At 36.8% G+C, this 24,652-nt stretch overlaps 1 protein-coding gene across 5 annotated transcripts in view; it reads right to left on the reverse strand.

Moving 5' to 3' along the window:
• Positions 1-24,652, reverse strand: part of ERC1 (ELKS/RAB6-interacting/CAST family member 1) — a 462,570-nt gene that overhangs the window by 324,691 nt on the left and 113,227 nt on the right. For all 5 annotated transcript variants that reach the window (XM_005865924.2, XM_005865923.2, XM_005865922.2 and 2 more), the window contains one exon: positions 11,953-12,120. In XM_005865924.2, coding sequence (XP_005865986.1) covers positions 11,953-12,120 — 168 coding nt within the window. The remainder of the gene's footprint in view (positions 1-11,952; positions 12,121-24,652) is intronic.

Consider the following 24,652-nt stretch of genomic DNA (forward strand, 5'->3'; position numbering starts at 1 on the left):
GGGCCCAGGCCGGGCCGGGGGACCCCCCCCCCCCCAGAGTGCACAAATTTTTGTGCACCGGGCCTCTAGTATAGGATAACTGGATAATATGAAGCAAAAGCTAGTGAGACCAAAAGTGACTGCCAGTCAAACTCTGCTTAGTAGACAATTATAGAAATGGCTCAAGTACTTCTTTTTATATCTGGCAGGCATATGTAAAACCTTGACCGACCTTCCTGTACTACAATTGCTCAAAAAAAACCCCAAAAAACAGGATCCATAAATGCACAATGGCAATCTTTCTGAGACAATAGCAATGGTGAGACAGCACTTAAGACCTCAATGCACATTATCTATATGAATGGTATCCCTTGAGTTGTACAGTAACAATGGCTATCTAGATAGAAGTCTTACATCAATTAGTTTACTACATTTAAGTGATGAAAGAATCAATATTTTTAAATAACTAAAGCAGACACACTAGACTTAAAGAAAGAAAAAAATAGCCACTATCCCTTGTATTATTTATTAACAATAAAAAAGTTGAAAAAATCAAATAATTAATAATAGAAGGCTAGCTAAATTATATATGATCTGGATAGAATATTATAAAACCTGTATAATTCAAAAACATGAGGATTAAATCAACGGTATTTGAGGGAATCTTAAGAATTTAATAAAATTTTCCTCAGAAATTTGGATTTCTAATTTGGAAAACTCCTCTAGGGAAAAAAGTGTTAGGAGAAAAAAGTAAGGAGGTCTGACAATTACAAAAAGATAAAACAGATAAAGGACAAAATACATGTCTGATACTTGAAGCTATTTTCTTCTAGTTAGGAAGCACCTACTGGTGTGACAGACAGAAGGAAAAGCACAAAAAGCTACTTCATCCAAGTTTGATTTAACAACTTCTTCAGGTGGTTATTTCAACTTCTCATCTAAAGTTGACAGGTACCTGGGCATCTATCCAAATAGCTATTCCCACAGGTAAGAAAGCAATGCAATGCAAGTTAATTCATGTCAAATTATAAGCAATTTTAAGCATAAGAAAATATTGACTGTGTATCAAAATTTTAATCAAACATTCTTTTTTTTCAAATCCTTTGTCCCTTTCTAGATACATATCTAGGTATTTATTACTCTGACAAGTTCCTGCTACAATGTCTCCTGAGATATCACAAAGAACAACATTTGTCACAATAGAAATCTGAGTGTTCTATATTAACTTGTTAATTACCAGTTCTCAAGTTTAAAATGTGTGGTCAGTAAAAACAGAAGTCAGGACATTCTGAACTAAAGCTTGCCAGACTCTGAGAATATTAATATGGCATACTATGAATAGAAAATGATAAAGATAAACAAATCCTCAAATTATTCACTAAGTTACTAAAAGTCCAAAGAAATCTACAATAGTAAAAGCGTAATATGCTAATTAGGCCAGACGTCCTTCCAGATGACTTTCTGGACGAAGCCAGGGCTGCGAGGGAAGCCCGGGTCCCAGGTGCCTGCTGGCAGCTGGAAGGAAACCTGGGTCCCGGGTGCCAGAGGGAAGCTGGTGCCGGCAGCCGGGGGAAGGAAGGCCTACTCTTGCACAGATTTTGTGCATCGGCCCTCTAGTGTTTTAATAAAAGTCAAAATGACTTCTACATTGCACAAAGCATTACAATATAAGCCTTTGAATAGTTCTTATTTATATTATGCCCTAGAACTCCAAAGGATATGTTCTGTCAGGTTCAATCCTATTGCTTCCATGATAATGTTGATAAAACAAGTTTCCCCAGGTGAAAACTACAAGGCTATTTAAAAACACAACCATCCTTATCCCAGGGAGTCAAGGTTGGTTCAATCAATATAATGTATGTACCATATTAAAACCACATGCTCATCTCAATAAATACAGAAAAATGCATTTGATAAAATCCAACAACTTTTCATGATAAAAAGACTCAATAAACTAGGAGTAGAAGAGAATGTCCTAAACCTGATAAAAGGCATCTATGAAAAATCCATAGTTAACATCGTGCTGATGAAAAATGAAAAGTCTTTCCCCTAAAATAAAGAACAAGGTAAGGATGTCTGCTCTCACCACTTCTATTTACCAGTATCATTGCACTAGACAATCAGGGAAGGGCAATTAGGTAAGAAAAAATATATATTGGAAAGGAAGAAGTATAACAATCTCTATTGACAGATAGCATAACCTTATATATAGAAAATATTAAAGAATTCACTACAACACTATTAGAGTTAATAAACAAGTTTAACAAAGTTGCAAAACATAAGAGAGCAATATTTAAAAACCAGTTGTATAGCTGTATATAAAAATGATTAACCTGATAATGGAATGAAAATAATTCCACTTACAATAGCATCACAAAGAATAAAATACTTAAAAATAAATTTAAAGAAGTGCAAGACTTGTACACTTAGAACTACAAAACATCAATAACAGAAATTAAAGACAACATAAGTTTAAAGACATCCTGTGACAACTGAAAGACTTGATATTGTTAAGATGGCAATATTCCCCAAACTGATAAGCAGATTCAATTCAATACCCCTAACAAAATTCTAAAGCCTTTTTTACAGAAATGGACACAGTGATCTCAAAATTCATATGGAATTACAAGGGACCCCCAAAAAGCCAAAACAATCTTGAAAAGAAACAAAGGTAAAGGATTTACAGTTCCCATTATCAATACCTACTACAAAGCTACAGTAATCAAGACAGTGTGGGATGGCACATGGATAGATATATTTATCAATAGAATAGAATCTAGAGTTCAGAAATTAACATGTCTATGGCCAACTGATTTTCAGCAAATGTCCCAAGACAACTCAATGGGGGAAAGAAGAGTCTTTTCAACAAATGCTGATGGGACAACTGAATATCCACATGCAAAATAATGAAGTTGGATTCCTACGCTACTCTATATACAAAAATTAAATTGGAATGGATCAAAGACCTCAATGTAAAAGCTAAAACTATAAAACTCATAGATGAAAATGTAGGACAAAATCTTCATGACCTTAAATTAGACAATATTTTCTTAGATATAACACCAAAAGCATAAGCAACAAAGAAAAAACAAGATAAATTAGATTAATCAAAATGTAAAACTTGCGTGCATAAAAAGATATCAAGGAAATGAAAAGATAACCCACAAAATGGGAGAATATTTGAAAATCGCATATCTGATATGTTGGAGCCTACAGAATATATAGACTTTCTAGAAATCAACAATAAAAAGACAAATAACTCCATTTGAAAATGGGAAACGATTTGAAAAGGCATTTCTCCAAAGAAGATATACAAATGGTCAACAAGCACATGAAAAGATGTTCAACATCGTTAGTCACTATGGAAATGAAAATTAAAACCACAATAAGAGCCCTGGCTAATCTGATTCAGTGGTTAGAGCATTGGCTCACCAACCAAAGGGTCATGGGTTCGATTCCAGGTCAAGGGTATGTACTTCAGTTGCAGGGTCGATCCCCAAACCCAATTGGGGTGCGTGCAGGAGGCAACCAATCCAGGTGTCTTTCTCACATCAATATTTTTCTTTCTCTCTCCACCCTGCTTCCATTACTTCCACTCTGTCTGAAAATTAGTGGAAAAAATATCCTCAGGTGAGGATTTAAAAAAACCACAATAAGATACCAATATATACCCATCAGAATGGCTATTTAAAAAAAAAAATAATAACAAGCATTGGCAAGAATGTAAAATTATGTAGCCGCTTTAGAAAGTTTGGCAGTTCCTTATAAAGTTAAACATGAATTAACATCAATTCCATTCCTAGATATATATCCAAGAGAAACGAAAAGATATATTCATACAAAACCCTGTGCTTGAACATTCATAGAATCATTATTCATAATATCTAAAAAGTGGAAACAACCCAAATTTCTATGCACTGATGAATAAACAAAATTTGGTATATTCCTTACAATGGAATAATCAGCCATAAAAAGGAATAAAATACTGATACTTGCTACAACATGAATGAATCCTGAAAACATTACCTTAAAGAAGCCAGACACAAAAAATACATATTGTATGATTACATTTATATAATAAGAAAATCTATAGAGACAAAAAGTAGGTTAGTAGTTGCCAGAGGATAAAGGGTTGATTACTGCTAACAGGTATGGGTTTCTTTTAGGGATCATAAAAATGTTCTGAAAATGGATAGTGGTGATGGTCGAACAACCTCATAACTATACAAAAAAATGACTAAATTACACAGTTTAAAAGAGTAAATTTTATGGTATGTGAACTACATCTCAATTAGGAAAAAAAAGAAAATATCCATCTAATTAACTCATTAGCATTAGCTTAAAAGTCAAAGTTCCACAATAGCAATGAAGTGTGAAACTGCTTAAGCTTGAGATGTATCCTGCTTTATTACCCAAGTAACATAAACCAATTTAGCCAAGTTTGTCTGTTTTTAACAGACTTAAAAATTCTTTTGCACTCAATGTATCATCGGTGCACATATTCAATCTGGTTATCTTCTAGATGGCAGTCTTTTCCATGTTACATCACTAATATGCAAAAGTTTTCATCTACACAGTTGTGCTTCTCATCTAAGGTGAATCTCCAAAATAAATATGTAGCATGAATTCACCTTCTGCTGTCAGTCTGTCCTTTCCATAACCTTATTCCACTTTACCCTTTCCCTATGAATTATGTTCATAACTTGTGATAATTTATAAATCAGGTAAAGCAATTTTAAACTGTTTATAATTCCTTCTGGTTTAAGGTGAGTTCTGTTGGGAGTAATGAATGATATAAAAGCCCTATGAATAATACATTAAAACACTGAGTTAAACATAGAAATAAAAAAATTACTCTTCATTCTAATAACGCTACAACATTAGAAGACAATTAATATAAGAAAAAAGAATAAGAGCCTTATTGCCATACCACAAAAGAAAAAATCTCCTCCTCATATTCTCAATCCTTTATCCAATATTTTATTCAATGGAAGCAGATATTGTCCAAAAATGGGCACAATATCTCCCACATGACACGCTCTTCTGCAATGTGGCACTGACACACTCCTCCATGAAGAAGTGGAGTCTATTTCTTGATCCCTCTGAGTCAAGTGAAGTCCTGTGACTATTATGACCAACAGAATATAAAGAAAAAGGAATCCTATGCCACTTCTAAGCCAGGCATAACCCTTAACTGGAAGTCAGGTGCCACATCAGAAGTGTGACTAATCTCATCATGATATGCAAAAGCCCTGAGGCAAACTGTTCCATGTAGCCATACAGCCATAAACCAGTAGTACCTATGCAAAATGTGTGCAATGGAAGAAGCCATCTTAATAGTGGATTATTGAACCACAGACACATCTGTCACCAAAGGAATCAGGGACAACTACCCAAGAGAGCCTTCTTGAATTCCTGACCCACAAATAAGTGAGCAAAATAAAATTATACACCTGAAATTTATAAGCTTATTAACCAACTAGTGGCCCAGTGCATGAATTCGTGCACACTGAAAGAAAATTAATTAGAAGAAATATTTTAATGTCGCTATTCGCCCTTTCTCTATAATAGAAGTGTCAACCAAATTCACGATCGACAATGACAGATGGAAATACACACATGCGATTGGCGCCAGCGAGAGCTTTATGTGTATCATGCATGTGTGAGTCAACTTAGCCTTTTATAGATAAAGAATAAACTTGCTTAATTAGACCAGCTTTCTGTTTTAGCTAAACTTTTTCCAGCCCAGTGAAGCACCCCAACTTCTTTTTCAGGTAATTGTCAGCAACACAGCAGTAAATATCAACATGAAGCAGATTATTACTGTAGATCATAGGGAGAACGAAGGGTAAAATATTTACCTGCCGCAGTGTTTGACTATATTCTGCGCAGTGAGAAAACCTGAAGTCATTTTCAAGTTCCACCATTTCTTCTTTTCAGTCAGGTCAAGTTTCTAAGCTTTCTAAATCTATGTTTTCCAGCTAATGAAAAGAAAATAGGATTCCACCAAGTCTCCTATCTACCTACTCCAGGACTTCTGTAAGGATCAAATGACATGAGGCATGGGAAAACGCTTCACAGACATTTGGTTACAGTGTGAAATGTTTCCACCTGGCTATAAAGCAAGTCCTGTTCCTGGGTTGAAGAAACTCCAAGGAGGCTAGGAGCTAGGGAGAGGAAGCCAGGTGTCACTACATGATGTCATTACCCAGACGGACACTTAGCATATTAGCCTTTTATATATATATAGATGTCACCCCAATAAATTTAATATTTTTAAATAAATAAATAAAAGGTAATTTATAACAAGATAAACTAAGATCCTTCCCTTTTGTCAAGAATAATTTTTCAGTCATTATAAAATGTCACTTATATAAGTTTAGCTTCATTTAAAAAGAGTTACTATTAACAAGCTGGAAGTTATATTAGATTCTGAAAGTTCCAACTCTTTAACTCCTTAGGGTTTACTTGAAAAAGGGAGAGTAGCCCTAACCGGTTTGGCTCAGTGGATAGAGCGTCAGCCTGAGGACCGAAGGGTCCCAGGTTCGATTCCAGTCAAGGGCATGTACCTTGGTTGCAGGCACATCCCCAGTAGGGGGTGTGCAGGAGGCAGCTGATCGATGTTTCTCTCTCATCGATGTTTCTGACTCTCTATCCCTCTCCCTTCCTCTCTGTAAAAAATCAATAAAATATATTTTTTTTAAAAAGAAAAAGGGAGAGGAAAATAGTTATATGAAGCAACATAAATCCACATGGAATATATTCCCCAGTAGAAATATCATCACTCATTATACTTCATTCACTATGTATTGTTTTCTTTTCAATAAAATGGTATTTCAAGAATTTAGCTATACATATTCTCCACAGACAACAGATTTTCAATAAACTGAGTTCTATTAAAATTATAGGTAAAAGGAAAAATTCTAATGCCTAAGTATATTAAATTTCCAACTTAAAATTTAATTGGGGCCCAACTTGGCCTTCTCTTATCCTCTTTAACACTGACTTAAAAAAATAATAACATTTAGAAAACACTGCAATTAATCCTTATGAAAAATAAAACAGCAACATTTTATTTTTTAATTTTTAACTGCATTTAAAAAAATAATTCTTTATTGTTGAAAGTATTACATATGTCTCAATTACCCCCCCCCCACACTAACACTCTTCAGCCCACCCTCAGTCCCCCCATCCTGCCAGTCCGATCTAGGTATACTTATTTTTAATTTAATAAGATAAGTGCTCTCCAAAGTAGTTGTACCAATTTAAAAAACCAACAGCATTGCAGGAGAAATCTGGTTGCCATATTTACCAGCACTTAATATTGTCAGATTTCTTACTTTTGCCAACATAGCATAAAATTACAGGTATAAAATGGTTTCTTAATCTGGTCTTATTTTACATTCTCCTGATTACAGTGAGGGTAAATTACTTCTCATATTTATGTGTCATGTGTATTTCCTCTTTTATATCTTATTAATACATATATAGCTTGTAAAAGTATAAAAATATACCTCTTCCTGATCTAAGAAAAAACAAGTGTTTATCTCTGGAACAGAATAGAAGGGAATACTATCAAGAAAAGATATACCAAGAAACTTCAACTACATATGAAATTTTATTTCTTGAGTAATTAAAATTACTTATATTATTCTTTATATTTTTTTGTATCTCTGAAATAATTAAATTAGTGGATAAAATAAAATGAATGGGGGGGGGGAGGCTGTGGTACATTTACACTATGGAATACTACTCAGCTGTAAAAAGGGAAGGAAATTTTACCCTTTGCAATAATATGGATGGACCTGGAGGGCATTATGCCAAGTGAAATAAGCCAATCAGAGAAAGGCAAGTACCATGTGATTTCACTCATATGTGGAATTTAATGAACAAAATGAACTAACAAGCAAAATACAGACAGACTCATAGATAGAGAGCAGGCTGACACCTGTTGGGAAGGTGGAGGAATTAAGCAAAAAAGAAAAAGAACTCCTGGACATAGACAACAGTGTGGTGATTGCCAGGAAGAGGGTGTGTGGAGGAAGGTAGAATTGCATAGGGGGGATAAATGGTGACAGAGACCTGACTTGGGGTAGTGAACACACAATACAGTATACAGATGATATGCTGTAAAATTGCACACCTGAAACCTGTATAATTTTGTTAACCAGTGTCACCCCAATAAATTCAATTTAAAAATAAAATTACTTAATATATTATTCTTTATACTTTATTGTACCTCTAAAATAAATTAAATTATAAAATATAAAAAGACAGTATAAACACATGGTCAGCAAGCAAGAACTTGGGAACTATAGTGCTCATGACCTTTCCTAAAAAAGTATTCAAAGGAATTCTTGAGCAACCAAGAATTACTACATAAACATTTAAACCTTGGGAATAGTTGATCTGTGATGTTACAAGACTAGTGGTAAAAACATTAAATTCACTTAAAGAAATGAAGGCTGAACAGTATGAGTTACAGTTATAGAAAAGAATGTTTTTTTCCCCTTCGAAAGCAACACAATGTAAATCTGAGAAGTCTTATGAACATAGCAAAAGACAATAAAGCTTACCAATGAAAATATGGAAGGAAGCATTATAAGTGAATTAATTATTGTTCATAAATAGTAGTCAATAGATGCAGCTTCACTTTTAAATTTGTTAAATCAAGGCATAGAAAATTAAGTGCATTGCTTAAAGTAACAAAGAGTTTCAGAAAAACTAGGCACAATGATAAACTTTTCCAACACCATGAACTGCTGCAATCATTTCATTAAAGCCAATGGTCAATTCTCAATTTCATTTTTTAACTCAGCAGTATTTGACAAAGTTGATCATTCCCTCTTCTTTAAAACTTTTTAAACTTGACTTCTAAGATATCCCATTCCAATCAAAATAGTAAAAAGATTGTCCAGCTGTCGTGGCTCAGTGGTTGACTTATGAACCAGGAGGTCACGGTTAGATTCATAGTCAGGGCACATGCCCAGGTTGCAAGCTCGATCCCCAATAGGGGGTGTACAGGAGGCTGCCAATCAATGATTCTCTCTCATTATTCATGTTTCTATCTCTCTCTCCCTTTCTTTTCCTCTCTAAAATCAATAAAAATATTTTTAAAAAGTAAAAAGATTATTTTTTAAAAGAGGGGAATCTGGCAAAATAATACTAAAGTTCATCTGGAAAAAGAAACAAATGAACATCCTCCAATAAAAAACAATAAAGCAGAACAACCATACTAAATATTCAAATGCATTAGGGAGCTATTATAATAGAAACAGTTTGGTACTGACACAGAGAGGCAGGTTCTAAATGACTGGCTTATTTCACTTAGCATAATGCTCTCCAGGTCCATCCATGTTATTACAAATGGTAAAATTGCCTTCCCTTTTTACAACTGAGTCGTATTCCATTGTGTACATGTACCAAAGCTTTTTCCCCCACCCATTTCATTTTAACCATCATTTAATTATTTCAAAGATACAAAAAAGTATAAAAGAATCCAGAAATAGACCCAAGTTTCTATGATAATTTATTTAAGGCTTTTCAAATCAGAAGAAAAAAAAGTAGAGTATTTAGTAAATGTTATAAAAATGACTGGCTGGCCACATATAAAAACTAAATTCGTGCACAGGGGAGGGGTCCCCTCAGCCCAGCCTGCACCCTCTCCAATCTGGGACCCCTCAGGGGACATCCCTCTAACAATCCTGGACCGCTGGCTCCTAATCGCTTACCTGCCTGCCTGCCTGATTGCCCCTAACTGCCCCCCCCTCCCACCGCCGGCCAGATCGCCCCTAACTGCCCCCCCTGCTGGCCTGGTCGCCCCCAACTGCCCTCCCTGCCGGGCTGGTTACCCCTCACAGCCCCCCCACCGACCTGGTCGCCCCATGCAGCCTGCTGTTCAGTCCTTTGGTCGTCCCTCACTAACCCCCCTGCCGACTCCCACGTGGGGAGGGGGAAGAGTCCCACTGAGCTCCTTTTTCCTATGGTTTGTAAAGGCTGCAGATCTTTGTGCCTTGATATCCCCTCTGATTGGTCACTATTCCCCTTTGATTTGGTTACTATAGCAACTCCAGAGCTCAAGTTTCACGTGAAGTACATGAGGTTCCCTCCTTCTTCTCCCTTATTGTTCTCCTATTCCGTCTTCCTTCCTTTATTTTGTAAATATGTACCTTTGCTACACCCAGCTCCCTTATCATATGGAAATGTAACTCTGTAGCCCGGTGCTACAGAAATTTATTGAGAAATAAATAAATTTCCACCTTTTACTATACCACCTTTCATCCGTGGTTTCATTCTTTGACTCCACTGGACAAGAGCCTGGGAAGCCATCCTACCCAGGGAATACCGCAGTTCCAGTCCAAATTTCCCATTTCAATTTCATTAAGGGATCACAAAGAATTGTTAACAACAGTTACATCTCTAAAAGTTGCACTGAGAAGGTCAAATGATGGGGAGAAAGACTTTCATTTCATTTGTTTTTGTCACTCTTAATTTTTTTTTTACCTTGAACATATATTATTTTCATGATTTTAAAATTAAGTATTTTTTTCAAACCACATTGTCATTTCTTAGTGCTTTTTTCAAAACTGAGGTATAATTAACATGTAATGTTAGTTTCAGATGTATAATATAATGATTCAATATTTATATTCACTGTGAAATGATCACCATAAAGTCTAGTTAACATGAATTACCACATACAGTTACAGAAATGTTTTTTCTTGTGATAAAAACTTTTAAGATCAACTCTCAGCAATTTTGAAATATGCAATACAATATTATTAACTACAGTCACCACACTATACATTATATCCCCATTACTTATTTCTTTTATAACTGAAAGTCTGCACACCCTTTGATCCCTTTCTGAATGCTTTAAAAGAAATATTTATCTAGATTTTAAAAGTTGGGTACATTTATATTTCAAATATATTAGTGGATCTATACATTAAATCACACAAATTTCAGAGGTCAAACTTTTAGAATAGTTCTAAAACTCTCTTCCCAAACAAAGATCAAAATTATTTTTTCTATTACAAAATATCTACTGGCATACTAGAAGTCAGTAGCAAAGTTATAGCCAACAGTCTAGAGCAGTGGTTCTCAACCTTCCTAATGCCGAGACCCTTTAATACAGTTCCTCATGTTGTGGTGACCCCCAATTTCATTGTTACAAATTGAACATAATTAAAGCATAGTGATTAATCACAAAAACAATATGTAATTATGTATGTGTTTCCCAATGGTCTTAGGCGACCCCTGTGAAAGGGTCGTTCGACCCACAGGTTGAGAACCGCTGGTCTAGAGTGAGAATAACACAGGGCTTGACAGCAAGCTAAAACTCAAGTTGTATAACATGTTTTGCAATGCTAAAGTGTTTCAAATTCACCAGTTAAGAAGCAATATAGGAAAGTAACAATGATTAAGGTAAAAAAAATTAAATTCTTCCTTTCCTTGACACATGTACACTATGTTTTTTTAAATTTGTTTATTGGTGAAAGTTTTACAAAATGTCCTTCTTTTCCCCCACTGATCCCCTTTCCCTTGCTCCTGCCCACCCCCTCCCCACACTATATGTTAGTTATAGTGGCATGTTTTCTATTCAAAATTATAGTAGTATTAATCATATTGATCAAGTTGCAACCATTCCAAGTCCATATAAATACTAATTCATGTCATTACAGTTCCAATACAGAAGAATGTCAAAGTAAACACTTTGGCAAATTACAAGGCACTTTTCAGAAAAAATAGCATGCAAACTACTACTGACGATACTAATACTGTTTACTTAAAAATTTTAAAAACTGAATATGCAGAGCAGTTCTAACAATTTACCTATTGCAACAACAGTTTCAATTACTAACCACAAATATATAAACAGAGGAAATGAAAAATTTTGACAAAATTTAGATATAACTCAGTGGTATGTATACATGATGTATGCCAGATGAACTCAGAACACCTGCAGCTTACCTTCTTCTGAAGAACATTAACCTTCCGCTCCTTCACATCCAGCATGTCCTTGAGGTCATGTATCTCTCCAGCTTGTGTTCCTTTCTCCTCAGCCATATCCTGAATTTGTTTTGTCTTCTTATTCAGCATGGTTTCCTTCTCTTCCAAACGCAATCGGAGAGCATCCACCTAAGAATGTATCACTTTTCATTAGAATCAAATAAAATACCACTCTAAATATAATTATTACACTTAGAAATTAATCCTGAAATTTTGTGAGCACTTTCATGAGAAAAATAAAATTTACATCAGTTAAATTACCATCAGATAATAGCAGGGTAAATGGATCTGAATCAAGGAGACAAAATGGAGAATTGTTATAAAGAGGTTGAGTATTGCTACTTCTATAAAAGTAGCATAATCCAGAACTATGTTTATCCAACTTTATGTGCATTACAATCACTTGGAGGGTTTAAACAGATCACCAATCCTAGCCATCAGAGTTTCTGATTCAGTAGGGTTGGGGTTCAAGAATTAGTATTTCTAATTTCTAAGTTCCCAAGTGATGCTACACTGCTTTAGAAAATCTAATATTAGAAACACACCACAAGCATGACCAAGCATGCCACTTGCTGAATCAGATAATAAAATCTAGGTATTAGACACAATGCTTTTAGGACAAGCCCATAATGCACTTAGAAAGCTGTACAACACACAGCAAAAGTCTACTTTCAGACCCTAAGACAGTCTTCTGAAGTCTGGTATCCAGTTCCCTTTATCCCTGAAGTTTAACAGCTTTTGTTAAATACAATTGTAAAATTACTGGAAAGCTAATGATAGTACTTATTTTTAAATCTACCCATAGCAAATTTCATTAAGCATACTCATACACTACATTTTTTTATTTTTTGCTTTTCCACTAAGGATTTATAATTCAGCAAATAGTTACATATGTATTTGATTATAGTTAAAAAGGGAGATATATTTCTTTCTTATTAAGACAGTGCTGTTGAACAGGAATATAAGTCATATATGAAAGCTACATATGAAATTTTTAATTTTCTAACAGCTACATTAAAAAGGAAAATGGGAACAGGCAAAGTTAATTTTAATAACATACTTTATTTAATCTAATATATCTATAATGTTATTTCAAACATGTAATCCATATAAAAAAACTTACAAGCTATTTTACATTCTTTGTTTCATGCTAAATCTTCAAAGTCCAATGCATATTGTAATTTACATTTATATCACATCTCAGTTTGGACTAGCCATATTTCGAGTGATCAATAAACACATGTGACTGGTGACTACCACACTGACAGTGCAAATCTAAGATATCAAGTATGTTTCTATAAAACACCTTTAATCTTGAACTTGTCCTATATTATTTTTTGTATCTGAGTATGGATTAACCCACAAAGAAAAAACAAATAATACAGGTAATAACTTACATTTACAGTACAGCAAAACTCTCAGGAAAGATCTAATATTATAACTAAACTATAAGGTATCTGAGAACCAATACTGTGAATATGGTGGTACTGACTGCTCAGTATTACAGAAAATTTCCACCTGGCCAGTGTGACTGGATGGTTGAGCATCAACCTATGAACCAGGAGTTACTTACTGGTTTGATTTCTGGTCAGGGCACATGCCAGGGTTGTAAACTCAATCCCCAATAGAGGGCATGCAGGAGGTACCTGATCAATGATTCCCTCTCATTCTTGATGTTTCTGTTTCTCTCTCCCTGTCCCTTCCTCTCTGAAATCAACAAAAATATATTTTTAAAATATTTTTTTAAAAGATAATTTCCTAGGTGACTAGTCTCATTTGAGACTGCTATAGTTAAGTCATTATGTACTTACAAATTATATCAAACTATACTGGAAAGGAAAGTATGTAAATTAACCAGCTTTCACTCTGCTAAACTATATTTCTCCCAACCACTTAAACGTCACCAAGCCAGAAATTGGGGAAGCAATCATTTTATGTTCCACTTATAATCCTTCACAAGCTCTCCTGACAAACACTCTTTTAACTCCAATTTTCTTTTATTCTACTTTAATAAATAATATATAGTTAACCAGATTATATTCTGGGAAGGTCCACCTAAGAACTTTCATACTGTAAAAATCCTATTTCTAAAACAATTCTTTTCTTTCTTCTATGCCTACTAAATCTACCCTTTGTCCACAAGGTAACCTCTATTCTATCATACCTATTTTTTTGTTGTTGTTGTTATTCATCTCTATTCTGGTCTCACTTGTTTTTCTCCCAGCCTGAGCAATCCATTCAAACAATATCACATCATCACCTTTCTTTTTTAGTCATATTTATTTTACAAATATTTACTCCTATATTAAACCATTTTCTTCATTCTATCCTCTGACTTCTGAACCTGCCTGCATATGGTCAAGCATAGGCTTGCCAACCATATATACAGTACTAGAGGCCCGGTGCACAAAATTTGTGCACAGGGAGGGTCCCTAGGCCTGGCCAACGATCAGGGCTGATTGGGGCCTTCCAGCTGCTGGCCGGGGCCTTCCTTCATTCTGCACTGCCCCCTGGTGGTCAGCGCACATCATAGCAAGCGATTGAACTCCCAGTCTCCCGTTGAACACCCAAGGGGACACTTTGCATATTAGCCGTTTATATATATATAGATAAGCACTACGTTAAGCACTGGCTCTCTGACATCCCCTGAGGGGTCCCAGATTGCGAGGGGGCACAGGCCAGGCCGAGGGACCCCACCGGTGCACGACCGGGGCTGGTGAGGGACACAGGAAGTTGGCTAGCCTCGGAGGGACTGTGGGAGGACTCCAGGGCATGTCCAGCCCATCTCGCTCAGTCCTGATCGGCTAGACCCCAGCAAGAAGCTAACCTAACAGTCGGAGCATCTGCCCCCTGGTGGTCAGTGCACGTCATAGTGACTGGTTGACTGTCTGCCCCCTGGTGGCCAGTGCACATCATAGCAAACAGCTGAGTGGCCTTAGCAAAGCATTAGCATATTACACTTTGATTGGTTGAACGGCCAACCGGTCAACCAGACACTTAACATATTAGGCTTTTATTATATAGGATATTAAAAATCCCCACAATTCTATCCCCAAGCATTGTATTTTCTTCCCTCGAATTCTCCCTATGGAAAATTTCACTCTCCCATGGCCACCTGAGAAACTGGGGCTTAGAGAGAATAGCAGGCCCAAAATCTCACAGCTATAAATAAATCACAGAGCAGGAATTTAAGATTCAATGGTCTGTCTCCAAGTTCCATGATCTTATCCAGTAAGTCTGTATTACACTCCTCCCCTCAGAGCTAGATAAAAGCGTACATACTATATGATTTCATTTATGTAAAATTCTAGAAAATGCAAACTAATTACAGTAATAGCAGATAAAGCAGATAAAGGGTTGCATGGAATGAGGGAAGAAGAGAAGAGTAGTGAAGAATATCAAGGAGGGACAGGAGAAAGGAAATACAAAGAGGTATAAGAAAACTTTTGGGACAATATCATCTTGATTGTGGTGTTTGGTTTTACAGATGTATGTGTCAAAACTGACCAAACTGTACATTTTAAATACATACAGTGTATTTAATGTCAATATATTTTTGAATTTTTTAAAAAGCAAAATTAGAAAGCCTGGTATTAGCATAGGAATAAACCAGTAGACTTCTGCAACATAACTCAACTACAGACCCACACACACACACAGGGACCCACATATATATAGAACAGAGGTGACACTGATAAAAGGATAATGCATTTAATAAATTGTTTTTAGAACACTGGCTACCCATATTGAGAGCAGGGCAAAAATCCCTAACTCATATCATACACAGAAATGAATTCTGGGTGAATTAAAGGTTTATATAAGAGAATCAAATCTTTAAACTTCTAAAAGGAAATATAAGAAAAAGCTTTTAGTTAGCATAATGTCCTACAGGTCCTTTTTACAGCCAAGCAGTATTCCATGGTGTAAAGGTACCATAGCTGTTTTATCCACTCATCTACTAATGGATACTTGAGCTGCTTCCAAATCGTGGTTATTGTAAATAACACTGCAATGAACATAGGAGTGAAATAAGCCAGTCAGAGAAAGACAAGTACCATATGATTTCATTCATATGTGGAATTTAATGAACCAACTGAACAAGCAAAATAGAGGCAGATTAATAGATAGAAATCAGGCAGACAGCTCTGGTTGAGGGGGGGGATGGAGTTGGGGAGAGTGGAGGGATTGAGCTGGGGGGAAAAAAGAGAAAGAACTGATGGACAGGGACAACACAGTAACGATTTCAGGGGAAAGGGGAGTGGGTGGAGATGGAAGAGGATATAGGAGGATAACAAGTGATGGAAAAAATAAAAGAAAGAAAATACTTTTAGGACACTGAGGCATGCAAGAATTTTTTTAAAAGACACAAAAGAGATATACATCTTAAAGAAAAAATATTGGTAAATACAACTATATTAAAATTCAAAACTTCTACACATCATGATACCATTTTAGTGTTTGTTTTATTATTTTATCTAACAAAAATCAGACTAATGGTTGCCAGAGGGAAGGGGGTTCAGGGAACTGGGTCAAAAAGGTGAAGGGATTAAGAAGTACAAATTGATAGTCACAAAATACTCACAGGGATGTTAAACTACAGTATAGGGAACATAGTCAATAATATTGTAAAAACTATGTACAGTGCCAGGCGAGTACTTGAAATAAAGGGGGAACACTCTGTAAAGTATGACTATCTAACCACTATGCTATACATCTGAAACTAATATTGAATGCAAACTGTTACTGGAAGAAAACAAAGTAAGTAAAATGTAGATATTTTGTGAACTGGCCAAAATTAAATATGATCCAATATTAAACTTCAATTTTCAAAATTTGTGACCATTTACAATCGTTCCAAAAAAAATTAAGTACTTAGGTATAAATCTAACAAAACATGTATAAGATCTACCTGTTGAAAATTACAAACAGCTAATGAAAGATATTCAAAAGATCTAAATAAGTTCTTCCCTTGAATACTATATAAAATATAAACTTTACATGTGTCAAGATAGGCATCTGCTTAAAATTTTCCTTGGGGACAAGAAAACAGAAAATAATTTTTAGCAGTGATAAAAGAATGTGTTTTTCTGACAAATAGCAGATCTACAGTAAGTCAAGCCCAGTGAATCCAAGAAATGTTACACTAAAAGTTTCTAGTGTGAGTATCTGAAGTCAGCACTAAAAATCTCACAGCAAGAATTAAAATCCAAAGCAAAGCAAAGATGAATTACATGATTCCCACTAAAATCTCCAATGGTCTTTTCTAAAGTGCAAGACAACAAAAGTCTTTAAGTTTCCCTTGGTTGCTTTTCATGCAATGCAGAATTTAAATGTGCTGGTCTAGAGGTATGAGATAAAACAACCACAAAGACACTCAGCTACTACTAGATTAATTGCTCTGAATTCTAAACTGATTTTTAGGTTTGGAGTGAACTAAAATTCATACTATATTTTGTGTGAGGTCCATATTTTGCAAACCACAAAAAAACATACTCAGGAAAGCACATCAGAGACTAGCAGGACACACAGTCATCACCCTAACATCATTCCTGGCAGGAGGAATAAGACGTTGTTTATTCACATCAACTGAGCTGGAGAAACAGTGTCCACCCAGCTTGACAAACATCAAGGTCTGTGGCAACTAGGTTACGCCAAATTCAACAAAAACAGGAGGTTTCTCTCTACAAGTTTTTCAATAGACATAAACAGAAAAGTGGCTACCTTGGTGTGCTGGCTTCTCAATGCTGACCATAAAACCACTAATGATCTCAACCAATACATCTTAACCTTATTTTTTTACATCAATAAACAGATCTTCTAAATGTAGTAATTATTGCATGGAAACAATGGTTTGTTTCCTATAATTTCTCTCATAACTTTATGACTTTACCAATATGATTCACTCCCTTCCTAATTCACTGACTATACCTTTTCAGTTTTCTTTACTGGATCCTCTGTCATTTCCCCCTCTTCACATCTTACTTTACACAACTTCTTCTGGAGAAACCAACTTCTTCTGGAGGTAGGTTTTAAGCATTATCTCCACGACAGCTTCCAAATCTTTATTCCACACCCAATCAGTTCTAAATGCCAGAGATTCTAACAAAATTTTCTAGTTAAACCAAATATTCTATTGAATATTAAGTTTAGAGTAAGATATTTTTTAGAACCTTTACTTTTAAAAGACCTTTAAAAGATCACCTAATGTGGACCAACATTAAGATAAGTTAAATTTAAGTGGTATCTATTAATTTATCTTCTGAATTCTTCCTGTATCTGCCAATATTTCATACATTTTTTAAAAATTAAATAATCTGCCCTGGCCAGTATGGCTCAGTTAGTTGGGCGTCATCCTGTGAACTAAAAAGGTTGCTGGTTTCATTCCTGGTCAGGAAATATGCCTGAGTCTCGGGCACGATCCCCAGTAGAGAGCATGCAGGAGGCAGCCAATTTATGTTCTACTCTCACATCAATGCCCTTTCTCTCTCCCTCTCCCTTCCTCTCTCTCTATAAAATTTAATAAAATATATACTTTTTTAAATTAAATAATCTAGACCTGGTCAGGTGGCTCAGTTGGTTGGAACATTGTCCTGTACACTAAAAGGGGTTGTGGGTTCAAATCTCATACAAAAAAAAGATTGCAGGCACATACCTAGGTTGTGGGTTCGATCCCTGGTCGAGGTGTATATGAGAGGCAACAGATCAATGTTTTCCTTTCACATCAATGTCTCTCTCCCCTATATCCACTCTCTCTAAAAATCAATAAACATACCCTCAGATGAGAATTTTTAAAAAATTAAGTAATCCAAACTCCAAATTTTAAAGCTGAGGAAATCAAAGTCCAAACAAAGTGACTTGCCCAAGATCACTAAGTATAATTTCCTACCACATTTCCCATTGTTCCCAGCTACAAAGGAGGCTAAATAAGGGACACTGGGCAATGGTGCTGACAACATATACAAGTAAACCTTTCCTTTAAATTTATTTTTTACTTAAAGTATAGTTAGTATACAATCTTATATTGGTTATATTCATTTCAGGTGTTCAATATAGTGATTCAACATCTTTATACCCTACCATGTCATCACCTCACCAATTCTAGTATAAATCTGTCACCGTGTAAAGTTATCACAATATAATTGTCTATATTCCCTTTCCCCTTTTCAGCCATTCCCCCATCCCATCTGGTAACTAACCCCTTGGTCTATGTTTCTAGGAATCTATTTTCATTTTGTTTTATTTGTTTGTTTGTTTGAGATTCACATGTAAGTGAAACCATATGACATTTGTCTTTCTCTGCCTGACTTATTTCACTTAGTGTAATGTCACAAAAGGCAAGGATTCATTCCTTTTTATTGCTCTCACACATATTCTATTGTGTGAGATATATATGTCTTTATCTATTCATCTATATGTGGACACCTACGTTGCTTCCAAATCTTGGCTATTGTATATATAATGCTGCAATAAACACAGGGAAAAATTTCTCCGAAGACGACATACAGTTGGCTAACAGACATATGAAAAGATGTTCAACATCACTAATCAACAAGGAAATGTAAATCAAAACCACAATGGGATACCACCTCACAGAAGTCAGAATGGCTATTTTTTAAAAGTCAACAAATAACATTTGTTGTTGAGGATGCGAGAAAAGGGACCCCTTGTGCACTGCTGGTAGAAAAGAAAACTGGTTCAGCCCCTATGGAAACAGTATGGGTATTCCTCAAGAAAATAAAAATAGATATACCATATGACCCAGAATTCCACTTCTGGGTATTTATCCAAAGGAAACAAGTAAAATTTTTTAAAACACTATTTCAACAGACTGCACAGAACTCTGTTGAAGCTTCATACCTGACAAAAAGCTGAGGAGCTCAGAGAAATATCAAAAAGGACATTTCACAGTACACAGTTTATTTGTACTTTGTTTACAAAAAAATAAAGTTGCAAATTTATAATCTACAAAATCAATGTCAACATCATCTCCACCCACTTTCCCTTGAAATTTTGTAAAGCAGACAAAGAAGACACAAATTGGCTACACGAAGAGTATACTGTGCCCTGACTAGTGTGGCTCAGTTGGTTGGAGCACCATCCCATACACCAAAGCATCGAGGGTTTGATTCCCAGTCAGGGCACATACCCTGGTTGCGGGTTCTATCCCCAGTCAGAGCACATACAGGAAACAACCAAACAATGTTTCTCTCTCATATTGATGTTTCTCTCTCTCTCTCTTCCTCTCTATAATCATTTTTTTTAAAAAAGAGCATATACTGTAATAAGCATCTCCAGTGGAAATGTTAATGCTCTTACTCTCTGCAAATCCAATAAAGTAGTTAGCCAACCTAGTTCTATCTTGACCACTCTAAGCCAACACATCAGTAATATTTCCTCATTCTGGTATCAGAACAGGTCAATTAAGCCTTAAAGCCCTCTCTATGTGAAAATGCTTAGAATCATGGAGAATTTCCACACTGGAAGGACCCTTAAGGTTACCTGATTAAATCTCTTATTTAAAACTTGAATCTCTTCATACAATATCCCTTTTAATCAGGCATCTAGTATTTTAACACCTCCAGTGAAAACCAGGTACATGGTTCTTCTCTAGAGGATGCCCATACACTGCTTTTTAACAGCTATAGTAAAAAAGCTAACTCTTATCTTGAAATTTTAGAAAATGTTTTTCTGTACTTTTATCCATTGGCCCAAGTATGACACCTTAGGTCACATTCTCTTCCACATAACAGCCATTTAGATACATGCAGACTATCATGTACTCCAAAGAACATTTCTTCTCTAAGCTATCCTTCATGTGTTCCTTATCATGCCATGGTGTCAGATGCTTTGAGTCTAAACATGCTTAAATGTGCCAATGTCTCTTAAATCACTGCACCCAGAACTTAATATTTTAGGTGTGGTCTAATCATCTCATCTTTATTTCTAGATACTTCTAAAACAACTTGAAGATTGTAGCCCTGCCAAAGTGGCTCAGTGGTTAAGCGTCAATGTACAGACCAGGAGGTCACGGTTCGATTCTCAGTCAGGGAGTATGCACATGTTGTGGACTTGGTCCCTGTGTAGGGAGTTCAGGAGGCAGCCAAACAATGATTCTCTCATCACTGATGTGTGCCTCTCTCTCTCTCTCTCTCCCTCTCTCTCTCTCTCTCTCTCTCTCTCTCTCTCTCCTCTCCTCTCCTCTCCTCTCCATTCCTCTCTGAGATCGATAAAAATATATTTTAAAAAATGAAAAACAGAGAGAGAGACTAAAAATGGCAGCAGGGTAAATGGAAGCTCACAAACACACTCCCAGGACCAAACTGGAATTATAACTAAAATACAAAGGAAAAAAAAAAACCACACTGAATAATCAACTGAAGACTAGCTGGAAAGAACCCTGATAACCAAAGACAGAAAGTAAAGACCACACAGAGTCTGACAGGTAGGGTGGAGGTGTGGAAGGGCGGAGGTGCTAAAGGGGTGGCAAGGCTCCCAAAGACAGCAACTGAAGTTCTGGAGAGATATCTCAACTGTGTGTGTGTGTGTGTGAAAAAGTGGTTGGGGGGGGGGGGGTGTTGTGTTGGGGGGGGGGGGGGGGGGGGGGTTCCCACTGAGAACTCCAGGGTCTAATCCCCAACCTGGGGCCCCCAGGAGAGAAGAACCATAACGAAAGGCACCCACATAACATCTGGCTGTGAAAAGCAGCAGGGTTGCTGTAAGTCAGGGAAAGACAGCTGGAAATGCAGGCATCCTCTTAAAGGGCCAGCGCACAAAATTTCAAGTGCATCCGCTTACCTTGGGCTCCGGCAGAGTGGACTGGAGCTGTGTAAGCATAAGCCAGAGTTGGGTACTCTGGGGTTAGAGCTCAGAAGGCAGACACCCCAGTTTCCTATGCTGAGTCATTCCCTCATGCTGTGGAGGTCATCTTTCTCAGGCAGACCTCTGCTATCCAGGTGGTGTTTGCTTGGGGGAAACCACTTGCCCCACCCTGTTGGAAAACCTCTCACCCCTCCTGTGGACGATTGCTTGAGGCTACTCCAGACTGAATCCAATCAGTGTGCAGGCAGAGGCGGGTCTCCACAGGCTTTGAGTCTTTGCCCGATCTAATTAGTCAGAAACAATTGGGTCCCCACCGCAGACAGCATCCCGGATTGCTCAGAGAAGCAAAAGCCAGCAGGACCCCAAAGGCCTGAAGCTGACATCTGCGGGACCAGCTCCATGGAGGAAGAGAGTACAACTCAGAACAGGGACAATCAAGATGTGAGACTTGTTCTAGTTGCTTTGGCTCAGTGGATAGAGCACTGCCTGTGGACTGAAGGATCCCAGGTTTGATTCCACCCAAGGGCACATACCTAGTTTTCAGGCTCGATCCCCCCAGTAGAAGGTGTGCAGGAGGCAGCCAATCAATGATTCTCTCTCATTGACATTTCTATCTCTGTATCCCTCTCCCCTCTTCTCTGAAACAAATAAAAATATATTTTTAAAAAAAAAGATGTGAGACTCAAGGCAGATCCAGCCTCTGCGCTACGGAGTCCCCAACTATTGAACTACTAGGGGATTCAATCTCTCAGACCTCAATGAGGTTGCCCAAGGCCAGAAAGGGACAGTGACTCACATTCACCTTCACTAGAGAAGCTGCCAAGAGGCTCAAGATAGATACAACAAGGGACCAGATTCAACGACATCAGAGCAAAATGCAGTGAGCACCACAGATAGCAGACCCAAAGTACCTATGTAACAGCTGGCACAATGACATTAAGGTTGAACCTCACTGGCAGCAAGTCTGAGGGGAGATCCCTCCCACAAATGGGACATCAACAATCCAGTCACAATTAAAACAGAAGAACCCAAACAACACACACAGGGGCATTCCTAGAGCACCCAGCTCAGATGAACGAAGAGACTACACCACTGAACCCCTCAAGACACTGTCTACATAAAGCCATCCCACAAACACTGGGAGGCATAGCAGTCCTATCTAATAAATAGAAGCAAATACAAGGAGACAGCTAAAATGGGGAGACAAAGAGACAGCCTCCAAATGAGAGAAAAGAAGGAATCTCTGGAAAAAGAACTAAATGAGATGGAGGCAAGCAACCTATCAGACATAGAGTTCAAAGCAATGGTTATAAAGATGCTTAAGGAACTTAGTACAAATTACCACAGCATGAAAAGTGAAACAGAGGCGATGAACAAGAACCAGACAGAAATAAAGAATAATATATTTGACACCAAAAACACACTGGAAGGGATTAAAAATAGATTGGATGAAGCAGAGGATCAAATCAGCGATTTGGAAGACAAGGTAGAAATAAATACCCAATTAGAACAACAAATTTAAAAAAAGAATTAAAAAGCAGGAAAATAGCTTAAGGGAGCTCTGGGACAACAAGAAATGTAAGAACACCCACTTTATAGGAATACCAGAAGGGGAAGAGGGTGAGCAGGAACAGAGAATGTGCTTAAAGAAATTATAGAAAACTTCCCTAACCTGGTGAAGGAAAATGTCACACAAGTTCAGGAGGCACAGAGAGTAGCAATCAAGATAAACCAAAACAGACCCACACCTAGACACATCATAATTAAAATGGCAAATGTTAAAGACAAAGAAAGAATCTTAAAGGCAGCAAGAGAGAGACAGAAAATTACCTACAAAGGAGTTCCCATTAGAATGTCAGCTGACTTCTCAACAGAAACACTTCAGACCAGAAGGAAGTGGTATAAAGTACTCAAAGTAATGAAAAGTAAGGGCCTAAATCCAAGACTACTGTATCCAGCAAGGCTTTCATTTAAAATTGAAGGTAAAATAAAAAGCTTTCCAGAAGAAAAAAAGTTGAAGAATTACACTACCACCAAACCAGCAATTCAAGAAGTGTTAAAGGAATTGCTTTAAGAAGGAGAAAAGGGCCCTAGCCAGTTTGGCTCAGTGGATAGAGTGTCAGCCTGCAGGTTCAATTCTAGTCAAGGGCACATACCTTGGTTGCAGGCTCCTCTCCAGCCCAGGTCCTGGTTGGGGCTCGAGCAGGAGGCAACCAATCGATGTGTATCTCTCACATCAATATTTCTCTCTGTCTTTCCCTCTCTCTTCCACTCTCTCTAAAAATCAATGGAAAAATATCCTCGGGTGAGGATTTAAAAAAGAGAAGAACCTAGAACAAGCTCTCCAAAAAGAGAGCTTTTATTTCATCTGGAATAAAAAAAGACGCTGAATAGCCACAGCAATCCTGAGAAAGCAGAACAAAGTTGGAGAGATCACAATACCAGATATCAAGCTATATTACCAAGCCACGGTTCTCAAAACTGCCTGGTACTGGAACAAGAACAGACATATAGACCAATGAAACAGAACAGAGAACCTAGAAATCGATCCAAGCCATTATGCTCTATCAATATTTGACAAAGGAGGCAAGAGAATACAATGGAATCGAGACAGTCTCTTCAATAAATAGTGCGGCGAAAATTGGTCAGATACATGCAAAAATACGAAACTAGATCACTAACTTACACCATACACAAAAATAAACTCAAAACGGTTAAAGGACTTAAATGTAAGATGGGAAACCATAAAAATCTTAGAAGAATCCATAGGCAGCAAAATAGAAGACATATGTCATAGCAATATATTTACTGATGCAGCTCCTAGGGCAGTGATGGCGAACCT

The sequence above is a fragment of the Myotis brandtii genome, unplaced genomic scaffold (assembly GCF_000412655.1).
Source record: "Myotis brandtii unplaced genomic scaffold, ASM41265v1 scaffold216, whole genome shotgun sequence".
NCBI classification, from domain to species: Eukaryota; Metazoa; Chordata; class Mammalia; order Chiroptera; family Vespertilionidae; genus Myotis; species Myotis brandtii.